Here is a 20,000-nt window from a genome sequence, read left to right as displayed (position 1 = left end):
AAAAAACGGTAAAACTTCTTTCGATGTTATGAAAGCCTTTATTGGTGTGGTATGTGTAACTAGGTATTGATATTAACAGTAATAACAATCTGCAGTCTAAAAAATAATTTAATTCTGAAATTCAACCCCTTTTTCTATCAGTCATCCTATTCGAGTGGGTTTTTTGTGGTTTTTATAGGTGGGGTTCCGGGTTGCATTCCTGCCCCTTCCTTAGGATGTGCCATCACTTTTTCTTAACCGTAGTGTGCATGTTTCTAGGCGAGCCCACTTTTCTGTTATGAGTTCTGGAGCTACTTGGCGGCATCGAGTTTTTTCCAGGTTCCTTTTCAGGGATCTTGGGATCGTGCCTAGTGTTCCTATTACTATGGGTAAATTTCCACTGGCATATCCCATATCCTCCTTATTTCTATTTTCAGGTCTTGATACTTATCAACCTTTTCTCTCTCGTATTATTATTATTATTTTATTATTATTATTTATTATTATTATATTATTATTATTATTATTATTTCAATCTATGCCCATTTCTCCGTAAAGGGAGTGTTTGCCAACTACATGTTTGTGTGACAGATAAAAGTTATGTTTCTTGGGTCATGCCCTACAAAATCAACTCAGTAGGTCACAAATCTACGAATCGGTCTTGTCCATAGTTGTAATAGCCTCCTAGTAAGTTATTATTATTATTATTATTATTATTTTATTCTGGAAGTAAACCCTCTTTTAAACATGTTTTATTAAAACAAATTGCTGCCTCAGCTGCGTTAATTTTATAAAGGTGCTCCTCTATTTTTCTAATTATTGTTTTCTCATTGTTGCTTAAACTGGTGAGCAGCGCACCGAAGGTTGGCATGTCTCAAATAGGTAATAGTCAAAGTCGATTGAATTTTGTTAATAAAAAATTCCGGTGGTGGTAGTCAAATTTTCAGGATATATCCCGTAGGGTTTATTGCAGGTAAAATTCAGTTATATTCCTTTCTATTCCTTTTGTAGGACCGCGACGTTTCGTCTGAGATTCCAGACATCCTCTTAGGTTTTATTATTATCATTAAAAAATTTTGACATTATTTTTATTTAACTTAAGAATGGCTCTGTTTCCTTTTAGCATCCAGTCATAGCGTGTGAAAACCTCAGCCACTGGAGAAAAAGATACGCCTTTGGTACGGGGCCGTGGGCGTAATTGGGGGGTGTGATAGTGGGGAGAAAGAAAGGTCTGTCCTGGCCTGAGTCGGCGGCGGGAGCGTTCTTGGGAAATGTCTCTCTATTTTTTATATTCAAGATAATTTGTTTTTCGTTGATGGGACGTCAGAGACACTCCACGTCATCCGGAGATAAACGTCTCTCCTTAACGGAGCGAACAACTTTAATGGTTTCATTATTTGCAGAGACGGATTTCATCGCTCATAATAAGTATTGTTTGTGTGAATTTTCTCTCCTCCCTTTTGTGCTTCCGTTTCATTTTCGAAAATTGTTTAGAATAGCGACACAGGCAATTTTGAAAGCGTCGCTTTATTTAGGTTAAGAAATGTGTATTTTGTTTGTGTGTGTGAAAGAGAGAAATTTTTTTTTTTTTTTTTTACTTTTATTTTCATTTTAATTTCTTATAAAAGAACTTCCAGTTGTTTTATAAGATGTCATTCAAGATAAGAATTTCGTATTGCGTTTTCATTTATTCATTTTGTTGTATTTTTTTCATGATTTTCTTAAAGTTTTTCTTAGCTCGTGCTAATAACTGAATGTATTTGTATGTGTGTGGCTCTTCTTATTTTTTTAATTTTCTATTTTCTACGAAACTTTATTATCAGCTATTATGAATTTCCATATCAGTATTTATTTATTCATGGGTATCTTGACTCAGTCCAAATATTGTGTTTGTCTGCATCTATGTTATATTTTTTTCTGTTTTTCACGTCTTCATTTATTTTCAGATATAGTTGTGTGGTTTTGTTTTGTGTGAACCATGTTTTCCGGTTTTACATACATGGCTGAGTTGTTTGTGAGAACAGGACATGTAGTTGTGAGTCTTCCACACACAGTAACTAGCGCACACATGTTCTTTCTCACTCACACACATGCACTTATATTTTTTATATAATATATATATATATATATATGTGTGTGTGTGTGTGTGTGTGTGTGTGTGTATAGAGGTGTTTATGCATGGGAACTAAAGATAAGACTTAGTATTAATTTATATAACCTTTAATCAAATTCATTCGTATTGACTCTATCTAAAATCTATATGACTTTTCTAATAAGTTCTAGAGAAATAATTTTTCTTAATAATTGTTTTCAGCAGTCGACAGAATTTAAAGCAAATTCAAAATTGTCCTCGTTCAAACTTATTCATACATTAAATCCTGGAAACCGAATGCCCCATGTTCAGTAGAAACAGACAGACAGCGCCCCAGTGGCGTGATTGGTTTGGTCTTGGCGTGCCACCTCTGTGTCCGCGAGTTCGATTCTCGGGCATTCTATTGAGGGTTCAGAGATGTGTATTTCTGGTAATGGAAGTTCACTCTCGACGTGGTTCGGAAGTCACGTAAAGCCGTTGGCCCCGTTGCTGAATAACCACTGGTTCCATGCAACGTAAAAACACCTTACAAACAAACAAACGAGTAAAAACAGACAATAGATTTATAACATGCCTGACATTAAGAAGAAAAAAAAAGGCTCAAACAAGCTGACAGAAGGGAATATTCTCCGGTTTGGAATGAGATAGCTCACTTCCGCCGGGAATACCAGCTGTCCATTCAAAGGGATGTAGCGCAGAAGTTACTAGTAGCGCCTGGCACGCTGCCAATTAGAGTTGCATCAAGCTGGATGCATTTCAAGTCAGGATTTTTCTGGTCCTTCCTTTTTTTTCTTTTTTTTTTTATTTCCAGACCCATTTTTATCTTTGGTCTTCCTTTTTCCTTTTACGTTTTTGTTAGAAAATGTTTTAAAGTTAGGTTTCGGAACCGTAGGTCTGTGGTAGTCTTGAAAATTGTATATATGTTTATTATACTAGACTGTGTATCACACACATATATGATATGCGATAGTGTATATATATATATATATATAGATATATATATATATATATATATACATATATATATATATATATTATATATATGTGTGTGTGTGTGTGTGTGTGCGTGTGTGTAATGTGTGTGTATGTATATTATGTGTATATTTATTTTATGTATATACATATATCTACCATGCACATATTAACGCAACACGCACATATCATATACGGTATTATAGTATATAATATAACGTATATGTATATATTATATTATATATATATTATATATATTATAAACTATTCATATATATAATATATGCACGCGCCCGCGCACAGACACACATATTTATATATACATACTACCAGGAAACCCATTTTTTTTCTTATAAAAGCGATTGATTGGCAAAAATAAATTCGAAGAATATCACTCCATTACATCCCATCAACAATTTCTGCCTGCATAAGCTTTTGATGGTTGGTGCCATCACCGGGAAAGCATGCAAACATGCAAATGTATTCACATAATCAAAACGTGCACGCGTACTTAAAGGGACACGATATAGAGCGCAAACGAGTCGAAGAAAAAAAAGTTTCCAGCTCTCTCTCTCTCTCTCTCTCTCTTCTCTCCTACTCTCTCTCTCTCTCTCTCTGTGTGTGTGTGTGTGTGTGTGTGTGTATTAAAAATCATAAATATACTCAGTGCTTTCATGTTTATGCATCTGTGCCCCAAGATGTGTAAAGTGCATGAAATGAAAGTACTAAGCAGTCTGTCGCTTTCTTTCAAGAATTTCCTTATGGGAAAATATGTGGCTATCAAGGGATTCAAAGCCAATGAAACACAGTTGTTCGGCAACATCTTTTTACCAAAGTATCGGATAAAAGTGAAAGTTGGCGAATTTATATTATATAAACTAACCTGATTTTTATAAGTATTATGTAGTACCTATGTTGGATAGTTTTGATATTTAGTAAAATGAAGTGGCCGATGCCGGAACCGAGAAAATCACAGAGAAGTATCCTACAGCCATTCGTGACGTAAATATATGACGTCATGAGGCTCCGCCAATCCACCAGGGAGACAGTAACAGTCACTAAAGTAACTGATGAAGTCTAGGCTTCAACAAATTCGAGAATGGCCAGCAGGGTATAGAATTGTCCCCGTGTTTGCAGGACTGCATTTGTGGTATGGCTTGCCACCTTATATACGAGCAAGAAGACCCGTAGTAAGACTTACTATAGCATGAATTGGTAATTATTTCTACACTGAGTAATAATTAATTGGCAACACTATCTTTTGCTGCAGCAAAAGGAAGACTATAGTGTCGAAATTGGAGGTAAAACGAAACGGACTGTCTTTTTGTTATCCCGCCCAGATTAGAGATAGATCTAACAAATGAGCTGTAGACTGGTTCATTATGTAGATGAATTGCATACATTGAATGATTTGTAAAGTAGAAAGAATACGAATATAAAAAAATGGAAGAATTCTAAGCTAACAACTTAGACCCAACAACTGCTGTGGAAGTGGTGAGGAAACCTCCACAAAATAATGATAATAATAATAATAATAATAATAATAATAATAATAATAATAATAATAATAATAATAATAATAATAATAATAATAATAATTGTGAATGTTAATGCAGTCAAGGGGATGGTGACAAATCCTGCTCGCCATCATTGCTGTCGCTGAAGCCTAAGATGGGTATTAATATCAATCACAGAATATGCCATCGGCAAGTGTGCAGAACCACGCCACAGAGAAGAGACATTTTGGGTGGAGCCTCGTGACGTCATAGGTTAACGTCATTTTTGTGTTCAAAGCCACTTACCTTCGAGTTTGATGGCTCTGGCGTAGAAACTCACTTTTACTCTGATAAGCACCAAGACTATTGGACTTAGGTACTAAATAATACTTGCAAAAATTAGGTAGGGTTATAAAATATACACTTGCCAACTTTCCCTTTTATCCGATGCTTTGATAAAAGGTTGTTGCCAGGATGCTGTTTTTCATAGGTTCTGAATCTCGTAGTATGTATGTGCATACATATATGTAAGTACGTGTGCATTATATCATGTCACATGTTTGAACTTACACTCCAACACCTCTCGAGACAATAAGCCAAGGTCCACTCCTCCTTGACCTTTGCGAAAACCGTCGTCCAGGAAGTCAATTTGTTGACAAATCCCTCAAGTCTGCCAACACCTTTGATGGGAGACCGTGACTTGTATTTCACTTACGACGTTGAGTAAACATTTCTTTCAATATTACTCTTTGGATGGTGGGCGCCTGGCTCGTCTGGTTAAGCATACATTGTTTATTTTCCAGACAATAACGGTGGAAATTACGGGTCGAGGCGGTGGAAATCATTTGTGGAGATGTATATCAGTTACGTGTTATTGTATTGTAGATAAAATGCTTGTTATATACATATATGCATGAAATATATTAATTCCGAGTTAGAGCGAATTGGATATTAAAGGACATTTGTAGCTTGATGCAGTTAGTTATATGAATCGCGGTGATGTGATATTTATTTATATATATATATATACTATATATATATATATATATGTATATATATATATATATGTGTGTGTGTGTGTGTGTGTGTAATGTGATACATAATACACCGATTTGGTTCGAATTATGATATAGATATCGGAATTTATTCATATATCGCCATTTGCTGTTCATAAGTGTATCCAACATTGTGAATAACTAGAGAAGTTAAAAGTGACTATTAGAATATATTATATATATATATATATATATATATATATATAATATATATATATATATATATATATATATGTATGTATGTATGTCTGTATATCTATCTATATATATATATATATATATATATATATAATTATTATATGTGTGTGTGTGTGTGTGTGTTGTGTGTGTATGTGTTTAGAGGTGAGGGATTTTTTTCTTTTGTCCCACCGTCTATCTTCTCCCAAAACGGCTGTATCTAACTCACTCACAAACTGGTTAACACGTACAATTTCCCATAAGGAATCTACGCGTCTGCGTTACTGTTTGCAAGGTCATCTAAATTCAGTCCAGTGATTTCCCTGCTTCCATGCGGTCTTTGAATAACAAGTGACATTGGGAGAGCCACAGCCTTAGACTTTGACAACTTTCCATAGAAAACGGGAGTACACGTGTGAAGGATGACCCCCACAAAACCAAATGCCCTTTCCAGTTGTTTATGAAGTTATGTCCGTGTCTCTTGCCTTAAATAAAGATTTTTTTAAATGGGAACTGTAATAGATAGTGTGTTTTATGCGTGAAAACAATCCTCTATAATTTAATGGTAATTAGGCATATGCCAAAGGCTCAGGTTGAAAATTTCGTTGATGATTATGAATGGTTTACCTTTATGAATCAATTCAGGCCCCACTGATTTCTATGAAAAGACTTTAAAATGATTACAAGAATTGATGAAGGAAATGTAATGTTCAACAATAATTTCAGGTTAAATAAAGCAGTTTTCATTTTCTCTTATTCTCTTGTTTCATGTTGTTATTAAGGTGCGTTAAATATTATACGGGATTTTCAGTTATTATGTATGAATATATATATATGTGTATATATTATAATATCTATATATATATATATATATATATATATATATATTTATTATGTATGTATGTGCTCATCGCTGAATAATGATTGAATAATTGCTTGTCAGTATATCAGCTTCATCTTCGTTTGTTTGGATAATATAAAATAACGGTTAGTTTATGTGACTGGTCTCCGGAAATCAATATCTCTGTGGTGATTTTTGATAGAGAGTTTAATGTATTTGTTATTCAAAAAGTATGGTAAAATATGAGTGCGTGACAGCAGCTATTATGCGGTCATCCACAGGTAAAGATTGGCTACAAATTTTGATAAGCAGAAATAGCATTGCAATGAGTGCACACTCATAAGCTAAATCTGCCATAATTTATATAGGTGTACACACAGACAGACATACACACATTATTATTATTATATATATATATATATATATATATATATATATATATATTATATATATATATATTTATATATTATATATATATATATATATATATATATATATATAGAGAGAGAGAGAGAGAGAGAGAGAGAGAGAGAGAGAGAGAGAGAGAGAGATCCGTAAGGGTAGGTGATCGGTTTACCACCAACTTCCGCGTTTTCTTTGTAGTTTTCCGTTAATCTCCTCTTAATAAGACTTGGTTGTATACAAGATTAATGAAAACGGATTCCAGTCGGTATGGGGATTTTTTCCATGCTCTCTCTCTCTCTCTCTCTCTCTCTCTCTCTCTCTCTCTCTCTCTCTCTCTGCCAGTTCCATTGCTCTTCCTGATATATATTGATAATGCCTACATACAGCTTCTCTCTCCTTTGCTTTGAACCAATTATTACTTTTTTTCTAGATTATACCAAAGTCTCCGCATAGAAATATAGTTGGTGCCCTGTTGATGGTAACACTATTTATAGTAATGATTATAATCCAGTTCTGGCTTTCTGACGACAATGACAAGGAGGAACAGAAGCCCAAACCGGGCTTTGTCTTAAAACCAACAGCAGATGCTGATCGATTCAATCGCTTTGGTGGCAACAGAGAGACGCTATATTGCTACAAGAAAACAGAATGATGCATGGATTGCAGAGTTTTCAAGAGGAAAGGTGTATGAAAGGATAACTGGAAATGCTGGCTGGTCTAACCAGAAGAATTCAAGCCCCAAGTTCAGTCTCGTTGAAAGATATTGTGCTGAAATGACTTTATGTTTCTCTGGCTTTGTGATTTTGGAGCTATCGTTCTGAAATGATGACGACTGTTTCCTTAATCATTTTCGTTCACAAATCATTATAGTATTGTAGTGAAATAATTATACGTTTTCAAGAATTTCAAAGTATATTTTTTTTCTTTTCCAAATTCGTTATATTTATAGTATATCCAAGACACTGTAGCCTCAGATGTTGTCTGAGGATATGTAGGTTCTCGAGTATTAAGCTGAATCAGATAGAAAACTAAGCTTTTATGTTGCGAAGACCTAATCAGTAAAATGCAGGGCTTGGACACAAAAGTTGAACAAATCAATCTGGTTCTGAGACGGTATTCAAGGAAGCTAGGTGATCATGAAGTACATCAGCTAACGATACTATATTCCAATGCCCAGAATTTTGTTCAAATAATTGACATTCCTTCTTTATAGATATATTAATAATAAGATTGACGGTTTTTACTCCCCTTTGGCATATTTTATTGTTGTAAAGTGAAGGTGCTTCCACGTTCCCCCGTACTGGTAACGGTACATGATCGTAATAATGTTATTGGTAATATCAGTATTAGCCGTTGTTGTTCATATTGCTATATTAAAGCGTATTGATTAGTAGGCTTATTAAACTCGTGATAAATAATGGCACTTCATATCCAAATTCTAACCTGATCTTATGAAATCACACCATATGATCTTTGAGGTGCAATTTTCTGAGGAAGGGAGACCGCGCAATATAATTACGATCCTGACACATGTCAGATTTCGCGAAACTTTGTCTTCTTCATGAGGTCAAGGAGTCCGCCCTCTCCAGCCCGGAGGAGTGTCTTCTTAACCGCCACTTCACTCCTACGCAGCGCTGTGTCTCGTTGCAATATATCCTCTCAACTTACCTGCAATTCGGGAATGCAACTGTTAACCAACCAGTTATTCGTTGAATGGCTACTGTGGTCCGCAGCGTTGGACTTTCGTTGTTGCAACTGCCGGGGGTACCCATCAACCAAATATGTCATGAGGTTTTCCATGGGGCGTGCCAATCATTCCCCGCGATGTTAGTTTGTTTATTTACTTTTTTACATCAGTATCAGATGTCGTATTTCGGAGATTGCCTATATCCAAAATTGGTTGTTTTGCCAAAAGGGCGAGAACATTGTTTCTAACAATTGTCCTGACTTTTCAAAGGAGCATTCCCTGCTAGGGTTAGAATTACTAGACAATTTTACTTTATTATTATTATTATTATTATTATTATTATTATTATTATTATTATTATTATTATTATTTCAGTAGATGAAGCCCATCTATATGAAACAAGCTCACAAAGGCCATTAACTTGAAATTCATGCTTCCACAGAATATGGAGTTCATTAGGAAGAAGTAAGAGGAAGTAAAGGGAAATACAGAAAGAAGAGATCCCACTTATTAAAAAAGAAACAATAAAGTAATAAATGAATAAAAATGTATAAGGATGCAAGAAGACTAATATTAGGGTATTGCTTCAAAGCGAAAGTTAATTGAACTCCAGTAACCATCCACAAAGTCAGAATTTTATATATATATATAGTATATATATATATTATATATATATATATATATATATATATATATATATATATATATATTATATATATATAATATCTGAACTCCAGCAACTACAAATACCGCAATTACCTGAAATGAAAAACTGCAGGTAGAGCGAATAGAGAGATATAAATCTCCTCGACACTCGAAAGGCTCGTCGGTGGCAAGTGTGAGGTTCTGTGACCTCGACTGAGTTCTCTCTCCGATTTCTCATTCCCTTCACTTTTCATTTTCTACCGCGTCGGCTTTAATTTCAGATTTCTGCCAGGTTTTTGTTTTGTTTTATTGTTATTGATGCCAAGTGTGAAGGTATGTTTGAAACGAGTGTATATATTTCATAAATAACTTTTTTTTTCAGGTTTTTTCTACCTTGCCTGAATTATTGAGAAACACGTGTGAACGAATTATGAAAAATGTAATGAATAAATATTTCATGAACAATTTTTCTTGAGGTTTTCTCTTTGAGTATGAATTATTTTTCTGAGTATATGTATAACCATAGTTGGTGCGACGGCAGCCTACAGAAACTAATCAATCAATTAGTTAACTGAGATAATATTATCTAGAAAGGGTGTCATAAAGAAGAAAGGATTGGAATAAAAGGGCCAGCCAGTAACTGGTTTTGAGTCTTGCATCTGCCCCATTGAACAGAGGATCATTTGAGAGTGCTTGAGACTTCGACTTGCAAGCGGTTTCATGTGACCCTTTCTCTCTCTCTCTCTCTCTCCGTGTCTAGGATGATATATTTTTTTATTAAGACTTTTTAGTATGTCAAGGATGATATAATTTCTGATTGAGACAAACTGGTGTGTGTATATATATATATATATATATATATATATATATATATATATATATATATTATATTATATATTATATATATATATATATATATATATATTATATATATAATATGTGTGTGTGTGTTGTGTGTGTGTGTGTGTGTGTTTGTGTGTGTGTGTGTGTGTGTTGTTTGAAAGGAGTGATTTGGATGACAATCATATCTTGTTTATCTACTTTTTTCGTTGATTTGATTTTCTAGACCACAGTCCTTTCCTTTAATATGAAAGTGACATTGTTTGATGATTTGATTTTTTCTGTCTTCGATCAAGTATGTGAAAATGTCAGTTCCATTTATTTTCATTAATCTTTTTTATATACAAACAAAAACGGCGGTCTTATAAGACAATTCACCGAGTGGTCATGACACCAGCAAGAGGGCCTAGCTTCGATTCCTAGAAATGTGGAACGGTTTAGGCGTACTCCTAAAATCATGTGTGGTTGTCTCTGTTAACCTAGATAATGAACCTGGGGTCGCACATAGGGTGAAATTTATAAGGATGGCCAGCAGCTTCATTCCAATGTATGTGCATATATATATATATATATATATATATATATTATATATTATATATATCTATATTTGTGTGTGTGTTTGTGTGCGTTTTGTACGTATATATACTTAATGTAAATATATTGCCTCAGTGTAAAAGGAAACAAATGGTTATGTTCTGTATTTTGAGAGTATTGGATCCCCTTTTTACTGCAAGTTCCAAATGAAAATCGTAAATTGATCTGAACGTACAAAAAGCTGAGAACAAAGAGACAAACCTATACAGACTGTCCAACGAAACAAAGAAGCCTTTCTCTAGCAATAACGGTGTGAAACAAAAAGAACTAAGAACTACGACGTTTATAATAACAAAGTGTCTTTGTTAGGGGCCAAAGTGTCGCAAGGCACAGTTCACCTTCGTCAGTAAGAAACGGGAAAAAGATATTGTTACTGGTCCCAGCGGTATTTTTTTTTTTTCTTCTACACTTTTTCCATTTGGGGGCGGGCTTCCCCTCTCCCTCAGGGGACGAGTACGGTAGTGGAAGGGGATTTGAGGGATGGGGATGGGTAGGAATGGGGGAATTCGTGGTTGGGTGGGGGTGAGGAAGGAAGCCCATTGCTACAAGCAGAGGGGTAGAGGCCAAGAAGCATAGTGTGAGGGTAAATGGGGGTTTAATGGTACAGGGTAGTGGGGGGAGGGTGGCAAAGAGGATAGGTAATGGTAGCCTTGTGGTGGGGGGGTTGGGAATGGTACACTGTCTGGTGGCAACAAGCGGAGAGGACGAAGCCAAGAGGTAACTCGTCACTTATGGAAAAACTTGTCAAGATATTGATTAACAGTAATCGATGGGGTCTCTTTTTATCGTTATTTTCTTCTTTTCACCGCTTAGCAGATATTCTTTTAATACATTTTATGCTCATTGATGTGTTCTTGTTTGCTCTTTTACATAAATTTTTGTCAGGTTAGCGCCATTTCATAACTCAAAACATTTATCGATTTTTGCTGAAGGCTTCCTTTTTAAAATGGGGACATGTATTTCGTTCAGTAAATGGGTTTTCCAATTTGCATTTGTATTTTCTGCCTAATATTATTTTAATACTTATTTCTCTCTAATGCTATTTTAATTATTGACTTTTTTTTATCCATTTTTTCCCAATTATATTCAGAAGAAAAGGCATCTAGTGCTCTATCTTTTAATTTTAATTGTATGGCGGTTCTGGGAACGCTTATAGACCGAATTACCGGTTGTCCATATATTAAGGGTCTCTAAATAGAAAGCGTTTAGGAAATATATTGACCTTGGCAGAGACCGGTTTCGTATTATAAAACGTGTATGATCTTGATCGCAAGAAAAGGTTTTTAGCTGATTTATCTACAAAATAATTGATAGTTTATTTATATTATTATTTGTATATTATCTATTTACTTGCTTGTAGATTTATTTATTTATTATCTTTCCACATTTCAGGGAAATTTCGCCGCATTTCAAATTGATATTCCTTTCAGGTATTTACATCTGCTGTCAGCGAGAGCGAGAGCGAGCTGGAGAGACGGCGGAAGGAAAATCAGAATTTTTTTCATCGTCTTGTCAGCATCTACGTATATATATCAATGCATACCTTAAAACTCACATCATTTTCTCTCTCCTCATTCGCAGAACTATTTCGGGATTTTAAATCTGCTTAGAAAACATGCTGCACGGAGCTTTAGAGACGGCACAAAGAAAATAATTTTCTTCCTTTTCCTCGCTTTGTCAGCATCTGCGCCAAAGAACGTTGAAAATCTCTCATTATTTTTCCTCTCTTTCCATTCACAGTCACCGAGACTTAAAGCCGGAGAACTTATTATTAGACGACAAAAACAACATCCGAATCGCGGACTTCGGCATGGCTTCCCTCCAACCAGAAGGCGCGATGCTCGAGACTTCGTGCGGTTCCCCGCACTACGCCTGCCCGGAGGTTATCAGGGTAAGTGGGGACGGAAGAGCGCCAACTGGCCCTTCGGAATCCAGGCCCCAGGGTAATTGTGATTGCTAGTTTAAGAAGACGGCACGTATTCTGAACTCTCGTATGGCTTATTGAAAGGTCACTTTGTTTTCCATTGAAAGGTGAAAGGTAAAGAAAGGTTAAGTTGACGAAGTTGGACAGCTGAGTAGAACGAATTAAAGGGAGCAGGTAGATGTAAATAAATAGAAACCAACACAGCTGGGGTCGAAGGGACTCCGATTTCGCTCCTCATCGATCGATGGAAATTGGAGCTATGTTAAGTTGAAGAAGCTGGACAGCTAAGTAGGAGAACAAACAGAACCGATGGGAACTAAATAGGCAGAATGCAATGCAACTGGGTTCGAAAAGCTGCTTCAAAGAACCCTAAGAAACGTCTGTAGCGAATAGCGTATCACGCCCGGCGTCGTGTAGCAGGTTGTAGCAGCCATCTGGAGCTTTGTGAGAGAAAAGAGGAAAATTGTGTTTCCAGAATCCCTGGAAGTGGAAAGAGATGTGCGTGGATGGTGTCCGAAAGAGGGGAAAATGGTTTATGGTTACAGCATGAGGGAAATTAGAAAATGTTCGGGTCCGGAGGAGGGAAGAGAGGATGCGGCAAGACTTTCACAGTAGAAAGCTGTTGCAAGAAGGATTTTTATGGGTATGGATTTTGGACTTTCATTTCTTTTACGTTACGTAAATTATATTAGCCAGACGGGTAATATTTATGAAGAAGGTGTTTTCACCGAATGCTATTGTGCCTGGCATCCTAAGGTCCTTGGAAGTATCAGTAGGAAATGAGAGCAACAATTCTTTCCTTATATTTAAATTGTTGTATATTTATAATATTTAAAAATTAAATGAGCACTCTGACCAAATACCTGTTTGATGAGGTCAGAGCATCTTTTGACCTGACAGAAATGATTATTGACTTCATAAACAAGTTTCATCGGCGCAGTCGAGTTTTCTGTGCAACGTATAATGATGTATAAAACCATCAGCTATGACCGGTATCGTTTCAGTTGCTCACCAGATGTGGTAGAGTAAGGGCGCGTCCCATGCCTCTGGAAAGCACTGCCAGATGCACGACACATGGCTAACTTTCACCTTAAATAAAATAAAAAATACTAAAGCTAGAGGATTGAAATTTGCTATGTTTGATGAATGGAAGATGGATGACCAAAATACCAATTTGCAGCCCCGTAGCCTCAGTAGTTTTTTAGAGTTAGGGCGGATAGAATAAAGTGCGGACGGACAGACAGACAAAGCCGGCACAATTGTGTTCTTTTACATTTACAGGAATCTAAAGAAGGAAAGGAAAAAGAAGAACACAATAAAAAAACAAAGCTTTTCTAACCTATAATTTAATCCCATCCCAATCTTTCTCCTCAAATTCCAAGATAAAGTTTATCAAGGAGCTAGAAATAAGTAAAGAAAAAAACAATTTGAAAACAGAAAAGGCCTAAAAATAAATGGCGTTTAAACTCTGAATTCTGGGGAGATAAACATGGCGCAACTACTCCGTTAGAATGGTAATGAAATAAATCTTGTAGGAAATCGAACTGATTTGTGTTTTTTTCCTCTTTGTGACCCCGCTTGTGTGTGTTTTCCAGAAAAGGTTTTCAGCTGATAGGCTTAACCGTTGTATTGCTTTTTCCTGTTCCTCTTGATTGTAGCTTTAGGCCTAAATGGCTTTCCCTGTGTTTTTCGTTCTCTTGGCATTTCGTCTGATCAGGTCACGGTGCTTGATCTTCAATTGACTGAGCCTTTTTCAGACTTTTTCTTTTTAATTGGAAGCTCTCTCTCTCTCTCTCTCTCTCTCTCTCGTCTCTCTTCTCTCCTATCTGCCTCTCTCTTTCTCTCTCTCTCTCTCTTATATTTTTTGTATCGATAGTTCTTTCACCATCGATTAACATTATTAACTGGGGAGAACTTACTATTTTCTCTCTCTCTCTCGTCTCTCTCGTCTCTCTCGTCTCCTATGTCTCCATCTGTCTCTCTCTCTCACTCTCCTCTCTCTTTTTTTATCTGCACTCATTAATTCTTTCTTATTGCTATACATTATCAGCTTTGGTGGATGACTTCTTCTTATCTCTCCCCTCGCTTTGATAAATTATTTCCAGCTCATCCTCTCTCTCTCTCTCTCTCTCTCTCTCTCTCTCTCTCTCTCTCTCTCATTCCCACACTTCCGATTGTTTCCTTTTTCATACGAGTCTATTTTCATCATTAATAAATAAATTATATAAATATATCAATCCTTCCTTATCCTCCGCACGTGAACCTATATCATCAGCCCCCCCCCCCCCCCGCCCCCCCCCCCCCCTGCCTATCAGCCTCTCCTCCCTTCCTTGTGGCCCTTATCCGTGCCAAATATTAGCCTTCCCCAGTGCCAAAAACTCTTCGAAGGAGACCTTCCTAGTCATTTTCACCCTTCATTTTTCTTCCGTCTTTGCCTCTTTTATATCTCCGTTTCCTTTATTTTTTTCTCTTCCTCGTTTTAGTGTCGATTTGAATTGCTCTCCATCTGTCTCCTTCATTTCTTTTTTTTATTTTATTCCATTTTCTTTTAGTTTTATATCCTTAGCTCCTTTCTCTCTCGTCGTTTCTCTTATTTATTATTATTATTAGAACTTTTAGTATTCTTCATTTCCCTCAATTATTGCCATCTGCTTCCTTTTTTCCTTTTGTTTCATAATTCTTCGTATTTTCCTATATCTTCCTTCGTTTTTTTCTCTGTTGTTTTACCGCCTTCATTTTCCTGTTTTCATTTATTTCACCCTCTTATCTGCTTTTGCATCCTTCTTTTATTTGTTGTTTTACTGCTCCAATTTAGTTAACCTTCCTGAACCTTCTTTTTTCAATATTGTTCAGATTCATTCTTCCCTTTTTCATATACATTCCTTTTTTTGTGATTTTTATTTCGTCCGTTCCCCAGTTTACTTCTTGAAGCTTAAACGCTTTGTTTAATGTATTTTCTCTTTATAGCTGTTATCTCTTTTCTCCTTGTTTTCAATTGTTCTCCCTTTTTTTCTTTTATTCTTTGCACCGTTGCTTGCAGTCCTCCATCTTTGTTTCTCCTTTTTATTTGGTCTTTTCTTTTTCCCTAATTGCTCAGTCTTTGTGCTCGTTCTTACCTTCTCCTTCATTCGTTTTCATTTTACTCTGCGAATTTCTTCTGAATTATCTATTTAACGTTATTTTCTTTCTTCTTTTGTAATTTATACCTTTTCTTTACCATCAGTTTGTTCACATAATATTATTTTTCTTTTTTCCTATGGTGCCTGATTTTGCATAATTTCTGAACGCATTAGATTTTTTCTAAATTGTGCTTTGTTTTAAAATTGCTGCAGGTTATTGTTGCTTAACTCTTAATCAGTGTTTTAAGTGAGTCTTACTTTGTACAAGGTTTGTAGCTCTGCTTCTGATCTAAAGAATCATAGGCATATGTATATATACATGCTTATATGTCACTAAATAGCGTGTGACAATATATTTAGCCAAGGCCACAGGAAAAATAAAAGAAGGAGTACTGAGCGCTTTCGTGTTATTTCAACACATTTTCGAGGTACAATGCTAAAACCACAGAGAACATCTAACAAAGTAAACATAAAAACTGAAAAAATTGAAAAACAAGTATTCAAAGTCCGGTTAAAACCAGTACAGCAGGTACAGAACAGTTCAACTCGTAGGAATGTTATTGAATCTGCTTTTATCAAATATCACAGTGACTTAATAAATGTAAGCCAAGGTGTGTACAAACTGGTCCCATTTGTTGTTAACGAGATTTGTAGTGTTGTTTCTTTTTAATCACCTGTTGAACTGTTCTGTACCTGCTGTACTGGTTTTAACCGGACTTTGAATACTTGTTTTTCAATTTTTTCAGTTTTTATGTTTACTTTGTTAGATGTCCTCTGTGGTTTTAGCATGTACCTCGAAAATGTGTTGAAATAAACACGTAAGCGCTCGGTACTCCATTTTATTTTTCCTGCCCGTGGCCTTGGCTAAGTATATATACATATAATTAGTATATACATACATACATACATGCCTTTTTACATCTATTTAAGTATGTATTAGTATATACATACATGACATACATGCCTTTTTAACCGTACATCTATTTACGTATGTATATGTGTATATAAACGAGTATATACATAAATAACGTAAGTGTGAGGTTGTATGCATGTCTCCATATGCTGCAGTATAATATTTGTCTAATTATATGAAATATTGAACGCACCAAAAATCTAGAATAATTACTTTACTTCTTTTGCTTTGTAATTACTCGTAATTACCCTTCACATATATATATATATATATATTATATATATATATATATATATTCATTATATATATAATTCTCGAGACTCACAACATTTTCCAAGAACCATCTGACATGACACCTTTTCCCGTCGATTGGCTGCGAGAGAACACAAGTTATTTAACTAAAATTCATTTTAAGCAGATTTGAATCCTAAAAATGGAAAAGTTAATAAAAACCGTTCGGTGAAGTTTTTGTCTTAATATGAATTCCTTTTTGGAAACTGGAAATTTAATTTCAGTATTACGCGCAATGAAGCTATCGGTAAACTATTGTGACTGGAAGTAGCCATTGCTGTCAAGAAATTGAATTTTCTTTCGAATTCATTTAACTAATTTGCATATGTTTGCGCTTATATGCATGGATATGCGATTAAGAATACATGCGTTAATTTCCACTCATATACATCTTTAAGCATTCGCTCATAGTTTAATAGTAAGTGACACATACATACATACGGAGTGATCACGCAAAAGACAAATATCTCTTAAATGAAATAAAAAAAGGTGCTAAGGTCACATTAGTAAAGAGCACCTCAGTGGCGTGTTCGGTATGGTGTTGGCGTGCCACCTCGTTAGCCGCGAGTTCGAATCTCGGGCGTTCCACTGAGGGTTGAGAGATGTGTATTTCTGGTGATAAAAGTTCACTTTCGACGTGGTTCGGAAGTCACGTAAAGCCGTTAGTCCCGTTGCTGAATAACCACTGGTTCCATGCAACGTAAAAACACCATATAAACAAACAAACAAACATTTGTAAACGTCGGTGAACCTTAGAAACAAACGGGAAAAACTGAAAAATGCTTTAAAACAATATTTACTGTAAAAGATGATATGCGTAAACTTAATTACCAATACAATAAAGGGAATAATTAAATTATTTTAATAGAAGGTTAATCTCTCTCTCTCTCTCTCTCTCTCTCTCTCTCTCTCTCTCGTCGGCGTTCTCCGCTACTCTCGAGGGAACTCCATACTCCCAACAATAAGGAGAATATTTGCTATCTGTCTTCGGAGAATTATGGCTTTTATACCCATAAAGCAGCTTCCTTATTTAGCTTAGACGCAGCTTATGTCTAAAATGGCCGTATCCCTTCATCCATTGAGTAGATTGATGCTCTTGTTACTAAACAAAAGGCTCGATTAATGGCTGAAATTCTTTCGCAGCCGAGATACAAGTTAGAGATCACCCAATAGTACTTTTGATCTCTTATGAAACAATTTCTTCTTTTGTGAATGAAATAATATGACGAAGATAACTTTGTTAATGAAATGATAGTAGTAGTGTGGGCCATTTAAGGCAAATGTGTAATCGATTTCAGCCTTAAAACGGAGTTTGTTTCATGAATCCTATTTGGACTTTACTTTCTTTGTTATATTAACTATACTCTGTAACACTGAAGAGACTGCGGTCAAATGTCCATTCCCATCCAGACTTGCTTTTATACACACACACACAACACACACACACACACACACACACACACGACACACACCACCCCACACACACACACACATATATATATAAATTATATTATATATAATCTATATACATACTATATTATATATACATTTATATGTATGTGCAGAAATATAAATCTGCATAAATGCAGTATATGCGCAGTGTATATGTGTATGTATATGTATATATATATATAGATATATATATATATATATATATATATATATATATATGTGTGTGTGTGTGTGTGTGTGTGTTTGCATATATGATATATACAGATACATGTTTATTTTAATGTACTCATTTGTCACCCTGCATATTTAATTATATTGCTATTTATGTATCATTGTATGACTTCATATCACGCATCTCTCTCCCCAGCCACAGCACAAATTATCCCCAGACTGCCCATGTTATTCATCATATTCCTCATCAAATTAAGGTTGCAAAAAATGTAAAACGGGGTCAACCAGGTAGAATTATCATTAATTACACATGACACCATTAATGAAGGTCCTGTTCTCATTTGAAACTCTCTAATTAATGAGCCATGGAAATTTTATTTTGTCAAAGAATAAAGTGAATCGTAAAGGAATTGCTTCAGAATATCATGTAATATGTACAGCTACTTCATAGTTGCATATGTTGGCAGTACTGTTACAGGATAGTTTGGACGAATGTCTAATACTGCATGAATGTCTGTATGTTTAATTTATATCCTTAGTTAGAAAGCAATTTAAATATCCTTTACGTAATACTTAAAGAAAGAACTTTCTCAGTTTTGTCAAAGAATGAAATGGATCATAAAGTAAAATACTTTCGAATTATCATGTGATATGTGATGCTACATCATACATGCATTTTTAAGCACTTCCATTATGTGATGATTTGGGTCTAATGCATAATACTGTGTGTTTTTATGTGTATACTTAGTTAGAAAGAAATTAAGATTTTATTACGTAGTACTTAGGAAATTTGTTTTTATAATTTTGTTAACGAATAAAATAAAGCATAGAGGAAACTGCTTTAGATATATCATGTAATATGTACATCTGCTTCGCAAATGTATATTTTGGAAATACTGTTCCAGGGCAGTTTGGGACGAATGTATAATACTGTAGGAATGTGTAAGTGTATATCCTTAGTTAGGGAGCAATTAGAATATTTTTTTAAGCAATACCTAGTGAAAGAACTTTCATAGTCTATTCCTGGAACCTGTCACAGCTACCTCACACTTCCATATATAAGCAGTTCTGTTATAGGATATTTTGGGTCGAATTTATAATACTTTGTGGATTAGTGTATTTCTATGTGTATATCCTTAGTTAGAAGAAACCAACATTTTCTTTGCGTAATACTTAGAGAAAGGACATTCATAATTTCGTCAAATGGAATTATTCATAAAGGAAAATGCTTTAGACATATTATGTAACATGTATAAATACTTCACGCTTGTGTATTCAGGCAAGTCTGTTATGTGATCGTTTGGGTCGAATGTATAATACTTTGTTGATGTGCATATATTTATGTGT

General features: G+C 35.1%; 1 protein-coding gene across 3 annotated transcripts in view; it reads left to right on the top strand.

The window, feature by feature from the left end:
- Positions 1-20,000, top strand: part of LOC135206462 (serine/threonine-protein kinase BRSK2-like) — a 633,157-nt gene that overhangs the window by 592,130 nt on the left and 21,027 nt on the right. For all 3 annotated transcript variants that reach the window (XM_064237853.1, XM_064237841.1, XM_064237847.1), the window contains one exon: positions 12,524-12,674. In XM_064237853.1, coding sequence (XP_064093923.1) covers positions 12,524-12,674 — 151 coding nt within the window. The remainder of the gene's footprint in view (positions 1-12,523; positions 12,675-20,000) is intronic.

Source organism: Macrobrachium nipponense, chromosome 11 (assembly GCF_015104395.2).
Source record: "Macrobrachium nipponense isolate FS-2020 chromosome 11, ASM1510439v2, whole genome shotgun sequence".
Taxonomy (NCBI): Eukaryota; Metazoa; Arthropoda; class Malacostraca; order Decapoda; family Palaemonidae; genus Macrobrachium; species Macrobrachium nipponense.
This window is presented reverse-complemented; position numbering and strand designations above follow the sequence as displayed.